Here is a 14006-nt window from a genome sequence, read left to right as displayed (position 1 = left end):
AGAAAGGCTTTTTTTTTTTTGCTCTCAGCAAACTGCTTGTGATTGCTCCTGGAGATCTATCCACTTGTAAATTTAAAGTGTAAGCTGCATTTAACACAACTGGTGCCTGACACCAGATATACATATTTCAAGTAATTATGTAGAGGGTTTATCAAGAGTTATGAAAACATTTGCACAGCTATAACTCATGATTTTACTAAAAGTATTTATACACTCCTTGACCATTTTTGTTACTTCTGATGATGAATAGTTGTACTAGCTGAATGTACAATAAATGGTATGGTGATGAAAAACACAATCTTCATATTAGTTGTTTTGCTATTTCAATGCAAATGGATGCAAACTTTTTCACTCAAATGTAAACATTCAAACATTAAGAGCAGATGTACATCAACAATCAGACTCACATATACAGTCTATAAAATGATCACATGCTACCACTGGTTCACCACTATGATTCTTTAAACTCTATTGCATTATCCACTCATTATGTTGTTGTGATGATTTTTTTCACCTTGGATAAGAGTAGCTGCCAAGAAAACCAATGATTACTCTGTAAGTCTAACCGCCACTATAAAAACTTTTTCACCCTCTTAGAACTGAAGGAAGGATATAATGAAAACAGTATGTATATAGATCGAACAAAAATATAGAAAATGTAAGGCGTATTGTATAAAACTTTATGGCAAGGACCGGGATGTGGTAAAACCTGTAAAACCCCATTGATAGTGAGTAGTATTTCAAGCTACCTGTGGCTGATGAATATTTCAACAACAGAGACTGTAATTAATAGAGTATCTATTTTGAGTCACGCTATTTTAAGAAAGGGTGGGTGCTCTAGCCTAGTCTGAACAAGCAGGCACACACTTGTGTACTTGGCTCTTCAGACAAAAATTAGAGCAGGGTGAGTGTGAGGAGAACAGGACGAAGGATTCTACTGTTGATCACATGATGTTTTATCTCCACTCTCTACTTACAACAGCATTTTCCACCAGATATGCATACAGGACAACCATGAAAGCTAGGCTGCTGCTGTTGTAATGTTCCTCTATCACCATCTACCATGCCTTTGTCTTCAGTCTCTATGTTCTTTTCATGAGCTCAGCTTCAACAGCTGTAAGTTCAACAGCACTACTGCATATATCTTATGTATTACTATGCAACAGGCAACATGTTAACAAAAACTACAAGACTAAATCAACCAGATAACAAACAGGTTGTTGTGGAAGTAGCTTTATATAAAATGTAGTTGACGGTGGATGAGTGGAAGGGTAGATAGGTTAATCAGTCCCCAGTTAAACCACAAAGCAGCCATGCATGGGCCATTGGAAGCCCCACGGTGCAGTGCTGGAATAGCCATACAGCCGACTACGCCAAGCAAAAACCACCACAAGTCACCACCAAACCACTTTCAAAAATGGGCATGGCAACACACAAGTCAAAGTCAGCAGCACCCCAATACCTAAAGATCTGCCTCCTCTTTTGAGAGCTAGAGCAGTAGCCCTCAGTGGAAAGTCTGTTGGGGTTAATATTAGGAGAAAGTGCTAGGGTTACAGGACTGCATTGGAAAATATGAAAGGTAGGAGAGGGTTTAGGGAAGGGTGAGATGAGGAAGGGTAGGAAGTAAAGGTAAGCACAGTAGTGTAGAACTTTTACCCCTGAGAAGACAGGGAAAAAATGCACACAAGGCAGAAACTGATTGTTAAAAAGCCCACGCTTTCCTTCTCTCTTACCATATTAATGTCCTAATCTTTCAAGCTCAATGGCTGGGGTGCCTAGGGACGGAGGCTGACTATAACTGCTGTTCGAGCTAACATTTGTAGGAAAAACCTGTTCTACTTATTTCTTTAAAAATCTTTGTCAAACAGTGAGTTCCTCCTAGCCAGTTTCAGCACATCATAAGCCCTTTTAAACTGTTAACTTAAAAAATCTCAATACAGCTCCATTTGCCTGAAATAACTAGTTAAATTAGTATGTTGTTTTTTAATTGTGTTTTACCAGGAAAAGTTATCCTTTGCCAGATGTTTGTAAACCCCAAAGTCAGATTTGTACAAATAAAAAGTAAGAGCTGTTCTGCATTGTTTCTGGGTCTATAGCCTTCTACCTCTCATAACTGAAACATAACAAGTAAAATGTAGCTTTAAGGGGAAAGGTGGAAAAGATCTCCAGTAGAATGCATCATCTTACCTGTTGTCATTGATGTATCCATTTTGAGAGGACTGTAAAAAAAAGGACACCTGCACATTATGAAAATGCTTTATTCATCCAGGAGCACTTGAGACAAATATTTTTCACATATTGACATTTCAGATTAAAATTTAGATGAGTCACCTAACGAAAAACTCTGGGCTTTGGGGGAAAAAAAAAGGGAGATTAATCTGTGGTTAAAAGATGATTAACTGGCATGAGAAAAAATATTAAGTGTGTCAGAAAAAAATTGTTCTTTTTTGTTGTAATTTTTTCCCGATTGTTGCTTTTTTCTTGCCAAATACCGTGTAGGTACCTCTTCCTTGAGCTCTCTCAAAACTTATTAGAAAAAAGTAACAAGCATAAATTAAAAAATACAATTAGCATTAAAGTAAATAATTAGGAATACATATACCATCACAGCTTAAGCTTTTTAGCTGAGTTTTACTTGCTAGACAGCCAAACGTATATGTGCAAAATAGAAAATGTAGAACTAATAAAAGATAAAGAAAATTTGGATTTGGGCAAATATTTTATTAACATACAACTAATAAGGAATTTTCCAAATATTTTTTTTTTTTAAATAACTAAAAGTCTGTGTCAACTAATATCAGTATCATAAAAAATTATGAAGTGCTAAACCTGTGACTGAGGGGTTTTAGCTTTGATTTCATTTAGTGAATTTGGGTTCAGATGAGAGCTTTTTCAGTTATTAAAAAGGTGAAAATAATAATAAAAGATTTGTATTTTTGGTTGACTGACAAGGCAGAAATACTATAGTGTTATACTGAAGCAACTTATTATTACCATGCTAATGAATACAAATACTGGGGAACCTGGTTCACGAATATGATTTGCAATTACAAACATTGACATGACATCAGTGAGATTAAGGGGGCTTAATAATAAATAATGTGTTAGCTACGTACAGGCAAGAGTGTTATTCTACCCTTTAATTACAGCAGACTACACTTTGACATTGTGAATTAAAAAAGAATATTTTAACAGGAAAAACATCTTGCTCATATCAACTTGCTGATTTTCTTTGCCGTTTTTCCACTGTTACAGTAAATAGCAGACGGTCCCTCTCTTAAAATGCCAACAAGTGCACAGATACCAGCAGGTAGGGCTTGTGTTTCGGATGGCTATTACTAGTAAAATAACCTACTTGAACACTTTTTGACAGTCCCAAGATTTTCAGCCATCTGTTAATGTCCCAAACTTTCTGAATGTTAGAAGTAAACTAAAACTTGTTTTTTTTTTTTTTTTTTGTGGTATTGATGCAGATCAAGTCTTGGAAAGCTGCTGTTTGCGCTCATCAATTCTCCTGACTTTGAGGCAAAATCGTGAGTCTATTTAAAATCCTTTTATAGTAGCGGTGTGTTTTATTAATGGTGAGAACTTGTTTACTACTTATTAACTTTAACCTTGGCACAGCTATACTGTTGTGGAAGTTTAATATAAAATAACGTAATTAAGGAAAAGGTTTAGGCAGCATTTTTCTACTGCAGTAGTTCAGTCTTTTACAGGGAAGAGGTTTAACCCTCTGGAGTCTGGGGTATATCTGGTTTTACGTGGCCTATTGAAACCAGTCAAAAACTGCCGTAGAGTTTTACATTTGCACATTTGTCAACAATTAGCAAAACATGAAGCTACTCTGCGTATTTTCTACACACTTTTTATCAACACAATTTGCCACATTCCCATACTATAAATTTGAGTGGCTGGCTGCAACTTCTGTAAAAGTTGTTGAAGGACACAAAGATTCTTCAGAAGGTTGATGTAAGTTACATTAATATGACAAAAGAGTGTGAATGCTTTCTTTATAGTACTGATCCACTTTATTAATGTTTTCATGCAGTGATGGGGAAGTTCGTAAACAGGGCCAACAAACCATAAAATGAAAAGAAAAATAAACCACTCGCTGGTATACCTGATATCAGAGATTGTGGACACTTTAAGACTGAACACACTGCACATAGTTCTACAATGAAAAACAATTTAAATCAATTTGTGCCCCAGTCCAGGTCCAATACTTACTTCTCGGGCAAAGATCCGGTCTCGTACCCGCTGATACTCTTCCTCTCGCTCTTCAATGGACTTGCTCCGCCGCCCGTCCTGCAGTGGCACACGAATCTATCGTTTGGGTAAACAATTGCAAAAAATGTAAGTTACACATTAATCTGCTCAATTGAGAAGTACACCCTGTACTTTAAAGTCGCAAGAAAAGTAAAAGGCAATATTTGCAGTTTGCTGGCTTTCAGCATAAATGGCTCATGAAATTTGATCTGATCTCCACCAACATCACACAAAGGAACAAACACAATATTTCTAAGCTGATAATAAACATTCATAATCTACACACTGATTAAACATTAAAAATGATGTTGGTATTGCAATAGCAACAGTGTGTGAATAAGTTGTTGAAACACCTTTGGCAACCTTAACCTCAAACATGCGGTTCCTCTAGCTGTGGATTGTGGATTAGACATGCACAGTGTTCAGGAACAATATTGGACCATTTTTCCTTACAGAACTGTTTCAGCTCAACAATTTCCTTAGGATGCTTTTTATTGAGTTGAGGTCTGGGTTGTTACTGGCTCACTTCAAAAGGCTGATTTTGTGTCTCTGAAGCTTTTCTGTAATAGATTTACTTGTTTAGGGTCAATGTCCTGCTCCATCAACCAGCTTCTTCGGAGCTTCAGCTTGCAGACAGCCACACAGCCATTATCCTTGATAAACTTAAAATTTCCTTTTTTCCCACAACGAAAAGACAATGTGACTCCAGGTGAGGTTTAGTCACATCATATTGTTGCCATTGCTTTTTCCAACATCACGGCATAGGTGTCGTTCAGTAAGGACATATAAGCTCATGAATGTGTTTTATCAGGTTAGAAATCTGTTTTGATATTCCTGACTTCGGTATTGATCAGATCACTTTTGCTGAATAATTTAGGCAAAAAAATTGAAAACTTTAAAGAGTGCCATTACTTTTTTATGACAGTATGTAAATGTTGTGTGATGCATGTAAATACCTAAATAGGCACACTTTGTGCCTGTTGTCAACCTAGCAACAACAACTCATATGGCAGCAACAATAACATGATGGAGAGCAGCTGCTTGGCGTCAAAACAAATGCTGCAGAAAGTAGACTGGGTGCTTTGAGGGAATTTGAGAGAATTAGCATAACATGGTTTGACACCAAAAATGTGACTAACACTTGCAGAATAATGAATAAGGAATATAACAAACCTGTCCAAGCATTACGTGTCAAAGAAAAGTGTCATACCATTAAGAAAACATTTTTAGAATGACACCTAAGTTGCTTCAAACAGTCAACGTAAATGACGACGGATTTGACACTGAATTAAAACCCCCAAAACTACTATTTCCCATCTGTAATGGCAAATGTTTAAGTTCCTTTAGAAATAAATAAAAAATGTTGCAGTTGTAAATTTTACTGTTGACAAAGTTTAAATGAATGTCTTGCATTTTACGGTTTACATGAAAGTAATCAGCACTAAAAAAAAAGATAGTAAGCCATCTTTAATTCTAACCTTTGTCAACAGCAATTTAAAAACATGCAAAAAAGATGCATACAGGAAACATACGACATCAAATTACATATTGCAGCAAAAAATGAATACAACACACCCAAACATGAACCTATTGAACACAACATAAACAACCCAGAAGTGAAGACTGATCCTTTTCCTTTGTGGTATCCCCCCCTGGCCCTACAGTTCAATATTCCTTACAAATGACAGTATTCGTTTCTGTTGGAATCCATGCAGGTTTGACAATTACATACCAACAGTATCCCTACAATAATGTGCAGTGACTTGATTGACCTATTATGATTACTGGTCAAAGTGATGCTGCAGTACTTGTTAAAGCTTTTCCATCCCACTTTTATTCTCATGTCTATAACCCTAAGCTCTCCATTAGAAATATGAAAGTTTTTGATCCATGGCTTAGTTGCAATTCATAAGCAGTATCTTGTCTGCTTCAGATCTGGAAAGGGTAATAAGCAGTCTGTACTTCTGTTTAAGTAACAGCAATGTGATCCATCTCCAACTAACGCCACAAGTGGTGTAAGGCTTGGCCAGGACTGCAAAAATGGAATGCATAGCTAACTGAGGAGATCGGAGTTTTTACTGACTTCAATTTATTTACTTAAACAACATAACATAATTCGTAGAACTGTTTGCTTCAAGTGCAATGTTTAACATTAGCCACTGAATACAAAATGGATTAAAAGCTACCCTCATATAAAATGTAAACCAAGTATAGGCAAATTACAGCAAAGTTCTACAATAAATGTCTTTTCATGTCTTTTTATTGCAACCTAATTAGTTGTAGAAAAAGATTAATTAAGTGATCTTTAAAAAGAACATTGGTCACAGCGATAGCTAATAATAAAAGAAACAAAAACAGTAAAGAGTGCATTCTACCTGATTATCATCTTTGTCCATGCTGGCATCATCTCTCTTAAGAATAAATTTCTTCTGGAAGTCCATGTTTCGTTCGTCCTTAATGTGTTCAGAGAACCTTTGCTCTGGGCTGTACAAAAAAGTTAACAACAAATACAGCGTTACTTAAAAAAAACATCTAAAAAGTAAGAATCCAAATCAAAGAAAAACCTTGATTTGATAAACACAACAGCATTAACACAAACCAGTGCCAAGTGAAGCAAAAGGTTGCATTATACACATAAGAGGCCACATTATGACCACTTGTGCAATTTAATGCAGCAGCTCTGACATGAATTCTACATTTACAAGGTTGTAATTTGTTTTTTATGCTGGAAATGTCATAAAGGTGATAATTCTACTATGTGTTTAATATTGAGATCATAGCCACTGGTGGAGTCATACTAGAGCACATTAAGACATACAGATGTTGTAATGTTTTTGCATTACTCTTCAAATGAAGGAGAAACCAAATTAATGCTTGAGAAAAAACTGCTGATTGCAAACCATGTGAAAACCTCTTTTTCCCCACTTTGCTATGGCTTAGTCAGTTAGCCATAACTTGGCTGGTTATGCAGTTGGATAACATTTGCTGAATATTTCAGTTCCATAAAGTTACTAATGTTACTGTAACTGTTAGGTAACCTTGGGTACAATTGCTGCATATTCAATAAATAAGCATGTCATAATTGACATGCAATGCTAGCATTACCACACTAACACACACAGCGCCTCTCAATCATTTAGCAAATTCGCCAGCTTGCGGTAAGCCTAAACATTAACATGTATGTGTAACGTGGGTATAACGTTACTGGAAATTTCTATAATACATTACACCTTTCATGTGACTTCAAAGTGCCAACTCTCCCATGGTGAAAACCATATTTGTCTACATACTAAGCCAACTAACCACCCTGTCACACTGCTATTTATTGTGAAAGATATAATTATTCTTTAAAACATTATCAAGCAATTTATCTAAAATTCAACCACATTTCAAACCTTTAAAAACACAACATTAAAATCGGTAGAGTGACATGGAGAAATCTAATGTTCTTTTCTGATTGTTACAAAGTGGTTACATTCTAAAACACAAACAAAAACACGATCACACCTCCACACAACCCTGCAGGAGGGTCTTTGTAGGAACACAATTGAAGTACACATATCTGTTGTTTGCTACTCCATGGCCTCTTACTCTGCAGGTGTGTGCACATATGCAACCTGGCATTGAATGCATGTAATGTTTACAATGCAAACCAGTAACATTAGATCTGACAACATGATTCTGTGCTGATAAACCAAGTCCACACATAAGCAAAAATAAATTATATTAATGTGATGTTTAAGTTTGAATGATATATCAGAATAGACATGGTTAGTTCCAGTTTGTTGCCCCAATAAATTAAAAATATTTAAATTGAAGTTTCAAACGTTTTAAATAGAAAAGTGTTAAACTTAATTTATTATAATTCAGTTTTTCAAAAAGCACTATTTATGAAAATAGCAGGGTTAATCATTGTCTTTAATAACTGGAAAGATTGGCAGGAATATTCTGTTGTACATGCCATCAGCCATTAATGTTCATTTTGTTTTACTTGACCTTTACATGGAATTTACCAGCAAAAGGTGGTGCATGAGAAATAAATACCCCAAATGTTTTTGTATGCGCGCAAAACCTCTATTATCCACTTGCCATCGTACCTGAAAAATGTTCCAGGTAAAACACTGAATTTGAAAAACTTTAAGATGCGTCATACAGCTTACAACAAATGAAAACAAGTCCTGACAAATTCATTTGAACTTTCAAGTCGTTAGCCAACAAAACTGCTTCTCAAGATGGGCCCATAAAGCTGGCAGTTAGTGCGGTGCGGTGCTGTGCTGTGCATTAGGGTGTTTTGTTGAGGTGCACGCAGGGCCTAAGTTAGTTTCTTTTCTCAGGTGTATTATTACTCATTCAGCAAGTTTCCATTCCATGTTTGCATTCAGATACATGATGCTGATTTTGCAAGTAATTTTTGCTTATTCTTTATGCTTCTGCAAAAGAAATTATGGCTGAGAGATTCTTCTAGGCAACATCCGCCAAAGTGTTTGTTATTGCATGTTCCCTTGAGGATTTTTACATCATTGGCATGGCTTTTCTGATTTCATTTACATATGATCGTTTCTACCATAGCCCAGACTGAAAACACTACAATCCTTTCACCTGGACTTAAAACAATTTGATAAAGAAAAGTAAAAGAATAAACTAAAGTGTTTCTTTCATGGTTTTAATGATTGAGTAACTTCAAACATTTTGTTTGTATGTATCTAAAGATTACGGAACATCATAATTGTAGCTCCCAGGTTCCCATAGCTTTATTAGACTACACTCACATGCGCGTGTTGCCTGTCTTGTTAATGATGACAGCCTTGCCCGTCTGATCCACATTGTGGTCCATGCCAAAGTAAGCAGCCACACGGTGCAGCAGCATGCGGTGATAAGAAGTCATCTGTGGAAACTTCTTATACTGGTTACTGCAGAGGACACAAAAGAAAAAGTTGTAGGCATATGCTATCTCAACAATCCAATACAAAGCACAAATTGTGGGCGACTGAGGCGCAGGAAGGTAGAGCGGTTGTCCACCAATCTCACAGTTGTTGGTTCAATCCCGGGCTCATCCGGTCACATGTCGAAGTGTCCTTGAGCAAGATACTGAACCCTACCTTAGTTGCTCCCGGTGAGTGTTGGCCAGCTGCATAGCAGCTCCCCCACCGGTGTATGAGTGTGTGTGTGATTGTGAGTGTGAATGGGTAAATAAGAAGCAGTGTAAAGCGCTTTGAGTGCCGATAGGTAGAAAAGCGCTATATGAGTGCAGACCATTTACAAATAAATGCTAAATTAAAAGTGCAAGTTTTTTGCTAGGTTTTAAAGATTTATTGACTGCTTTCTTTTAAGCCTTCAAAATAATGAGAAAGAGTACTGTATGTATAAATAACAAATGGAGGGTATTTTAACAAATGTCTGTAAATACTTAAGTGTTTACTAGGCTGTTTGAAGCAATACTGTATTTTGAAGATTTTCTAAAAACAGCAGTCAGTGCAGTTATGTGATTTGTGTAATATCTTATATTTGTGATCTCTCTCCCCAAAAGAAATATTATCTCTAAAGAAAAGTTTAAATAGTATTTATGAAAGTCTAAAAAAGGTGTTTGGCAAGCAGGAAACTTTCAAAATATCTCCTTTAACTTCACATTATGCAAGATGGTTTGATGCTTCAAAATATTTCAAATCATAATACTTAAAACACATAAAACATACAAGTTACAGGGGCAACACAGTCCTAGTCAGAATTACCAAAAAATTAAACTTGTCCTGTAATAAGAACTACAACTTCTAAATATTGTTATATTTATCTCATTACGAAGTCAGTTTATAAATAAATAAATACAAAATTATAAAAGAATGTAGAGGAGCTAAATTTAAATACAAGGAAGTGGTAACGAAGAACACGGCTTACTTGTCATCATTAATGAACTCCAGGATATCTTGTTCTAGTTTAAGCAGCATCATACGATCCCTGCAGAGCAAAAGGGGAAAGAGAAAGTGGTGTAAGAAATGGATCTAACCATGTTGCCATTTCTTTTATTCTTTAACAAACTCCTGTTTAATATAAAGGGTATTTACAGGCCTATTGACTGCTGCTAAAAAAAAATAGTGTTATGGCAAAACTGTGAGACTTACAAAAAATAAAAAATAAAAATAAAAAAAACATCAAGTAGACTTTGATTTGTAGACACTGGGGCATCATTCCACGTTATGTTCTCTTATCATTTGGCCTTAACGAACTGTGTCTGCAACTTTTTACAATGTTCTAAAGAAAACAAAATCTATCAAACGTGGACATCAAAGCTGTGTGTCAATCCATGTTGCAGGAAAACTTGGAAGTGGGGGTGTCCATTTAGAGGGGCAAAGACGTTTTGGGGTTTCACAAAGTGTGATGACAGATGAGCAAGGGCTATAAGGGCACAGTGGAGTGTGATTGTGGAGTGTGATTATGCAGTATTAATTTTTTTGTGTTATTTTTTCTGTGATTAATTAATAGAAATGAATTGATTACAACATTAAAAGCACCTGATGGTTTTAACTGTGTGTTCTGACACATGTCGACACCTCTCACGGTTGCCCCAAACCTTTTCTATGCGGACCCCTACCCAGAATAACAACAATGATTGTTAACCTCTAACGGTTTAGTTTAGAGCCTGTGACTTACAGGGTAAGTACAGAAAACTTACTGTGTACTTATTAATGACAACGGTGTACCTCCAAAGTGTCTATGGATACATATCTGTTGTTACTTGATAACAATAAGTGAACTTAGGGAAATAACAGAGTAACAAAATTATAAGAAAACTACCTACAGTGCAAGTACTTTGTAGTACAGTGGTACAAATAATTACAGGATAGGTGTGAATACGTACAGTGTAACTACTGTGTAACTGTAGATAAGAAGAGGGGTAATGTGGAGCCAGATACCATATTCTTATCTGTAGTTACACAGTAGTTACCACATAAGAACAACAAACGAGGGCTGTAATTTAAAGTGGAGTCTCTAATTCTCTTATCTGTAGTTACACCATAGTTACACTGTAATTATTTGCACTTATGTATTTTTAATAAGTACCCTGTGAATACAAAATAAATTCCTTAAGTTCACTTAGTGTTATCAAGTAGCAACAAATATGTATCTATAGGTACTGCAAGTACACCATAAGTTCGCTGTACTTGCCCTGCAAGTCGAGGGCTAAAGCCTTACTGATTCTTTTAAGGTTGTGCCACAACATTGGCTGATCTGTGTATAACAAAAATGTAAATGACCAAATAACTCAATATCAATTACCTTTTAAAATCACTTTCATGTGGTTGGTCATTTTTAGTTATATTTTTCTTCTTACAACTATGTCTTTAGGTTAATCTTTGGTAGCAATCTCTTACCTGGGATTGTTTTTCAGTGTGTTGACCAGAAACTCATGAACGTCGATGCCCGTGGAGTCAGTGTATTCCTGACTCGAGTCTAACAGACAGAAGAAAATCCTATAAATGGTACCCCAAGACTTTAGCAATGACTTTCCAATTTGTTCAGGGGACGAAAAGCACAAACAAATAGCATAAGAGAACAGCTAACTGTTATATGACCACACACACACGCTCCTCAGGGATAATTTTCAACTATTTTCCACTACACTGGACAGTCAAGCTAGCTATTTCATATCTGTTGCTTTCAGAGCCTAATGATGCCTGAAGGCCTGTACAAAGAGAGAAAGTGAGAGAGGTAATTTAAAGTAAGGAAGGGATCACATTATGTTCCAGAGAAATTAGCTTGACATCATCCTACTTTGGATATAAATAAAACAGAAAACATCATAACTAGATGTAAGTCAGGGCAAAACTTTGATAACATTTTCTAGTGCAAAATATTTTAAGAGACTGTTTTAGCATTCATTACAGTTTTGTGCAGGTTAAATAAATAAAAAACTCCCCTCAAACATTGTGCAACATTAGGGAATATATCAAAAATTGAACAGGTCCTAAATCCTACCACGTGAGAGCATCTTTCTCGGAGTCTTGTCTTTCTTCTCCTTCTCTTCATTTTCATGCTCGTCCTTTGATGACTTCTCCTCCTCCTTGTCTGATGGACAGCTGATGTGAAGCTGAATGATATCCTGGAAAACCACAAATCATTGCCATGGAAATTTAAGGTTGTCTTCTTGTTTAGTAGACAAATTATTGCTCTTAAATAAACTACAGGTACACAAAAGACATTTCAACTTATGGTTACTGTGGGGTATATAGTAAAGTAAAGAATTAGGGGTTAATCATATTGACGAAAACAGTACCGATTCTGGAGGCCCATCATTAGAGAATGGACCACACGACTCCTCACACACTGCCAGACTGCGTACCAGCTTCAATTTGGCATTAGACTGAAAAAGAACCACATGTTTATTAACGTACAAACTAATTTGCTTTTGGTTTGTGTGCAACAACTGTTTCTTAAATAGGATGTTTTAATAGGAGAAAAAAAATCTTATCTACTATACTTATTGTACCTTTAGATGTGTTAGATGATGTTCTGCTGTTAATTTGTGTGTTGCATTTTCATGCCATGAATATGAGCTTAATATGTCTAAATCCTTTGTAAGAGTTTAAAGCTGAGTCTGCATAAAGCCTTGAATAATAACTGATAATTAAGTTCCCTGAGGAATGGAGGAGGAGCTGAGCCATGGTGAACACACATAGCTTAAATATAAAATAACATAAGGATGCTATCCATTGGCATATTATGTACTAAAACACATAGGGAAATTATAAAGAAAGGTGATCCAACTTCACCTTAATAAAAACAATTTGATAAAATTCTCAAAGAAACTCAATTGTCAAAACAAACGATGACAGGAATGAATATTCCTTCTGACTATAACTAAATAATGCATTGAATAGAGATGGTTATTAAATTAGATTTCGATTAGCAAAGTCCAGATTAATTTCAACTGACTGAATTACATCAGATGAATATCAGTATTACATTAAACACTCCATAGAATCTTATTTTCATTTCACTTTTTTCAGTTCATTCATTTTTTATTCTTCCATGAAGTGAGCAAAACTGCTGCTTTCTTCAATACAAACTAGTATATAGTTTACATAACAGACTAAACAGTTTCTAGCTAAAAACCTAGGGAACAAGGATTTATTGTTCTTAGCAAATGCAAATGATGAAACACTGCATTGCTATGTTTTTGGGCCTGCATGTTCACTCACTAACATTAATTCTTGTGCAGTGTTGGTGTTGACAAGGCATCGTTCTGATGTCTGCAGACAGCTGATAGCTAGTTAGCTAGTGTTAGCTTCCCACCAATTTTATTCAGTCCCACAGACTGAATAAAATTGAATCAACCCACTGCTCACACTCACAATTATAGCTTCACATCTTGTAGTCAGAGATAATAACTCTTCATACACACGTAAAGCATGGAACCCTGACCGAGTCCTCTTGTCAGTCTCTTCCTCTTGCAGACACATTCTCTGGATCTATCATAGTAACAGTGAACTGACCGACCTCAGTCACAACAGTTCCATAAACTGCTGAGGGCAGCATGCAGAGCACAAACATTCACGTCACGTTTTTATTGCACTGTTATAACTAGTTTTCTGTAAAGTAGGCATTTCACACTCTGGCCAGGCTGAGCAGTAAGAAATCGTTTAATGTTACTGAGAACACGAGCTGCAAAGATCGATCTCTGGATTTTATGAATCGATATTGAATTGAAAAAGGGGAATTGCGATTAATTGGAAAATCAATATTTT

General features: G+C 35.9%; 1 protein-coding gene across 14 annotated transcripts in view; it reads right to left on the bottom strand.

Annotated features, from left to right (window-relative positions):
• LOC137127347 (R3H domain-containing protein 2) overlaps positions 1-14006 on the bottom strand; it is a 55859-nt gene that overhangs the window by 19357 nt on the left and 22496 nt on the right. For 8 of the 14 annotated variants that reach the window (XM_067504211.1, XM_067504218.1, XM_067504213.1 and 5 more), the window contains 9 exons: positions 12536-12622; positions 12238-12361; positions 11634-11712; positions 10159-10218; positions 9036-9176; positions 6642-6750; positions 4228-4323; positions 2188-2237; positions 1463-1516 (listed from right to left, as the gene is read on the bottom strand). In XM_067504211.1, the coding sequence (XP_067360312.1) occupies positions 1463-1516; positions 2188-2237; positions 4228-4323; positions 6642-6750; positions 9036-9176; positions 10159-10218; positions 11634-11712; positions 12238-12361; positions 12536-12622 (800 nt within the window). The remainder of the gene's footprint in view (positions 1-1462; positions 1517-2187; positions 2238-4227; positions 4324-6641; positions 6751-9035; positions 9177-10158; positions 10219-11633; positions 11713-12237; positions 12362-12535; positions 12623-14006) is intronic. The other 6 variants (XM_067504214.1, XM_067504219.1, XM_067504215.1 and 3 more) reach the window with 3 other exon arrangements.

This window comes from Channa argus, chromosome 5 (assembly GCF_033026475.1).
Source record: "Channa argus isolate prfri chromosome 5, Channa argus male v1.0, whole genome shotgun sequence".
NCBI lineage: Eukaryota > Metazoa > Chordata > Actinopteri > Anabantiformes > Channidae > Channa > Channa argus.
This window is presented reverse-complemented; position numbering and strand designations above follow the sequence as displayed.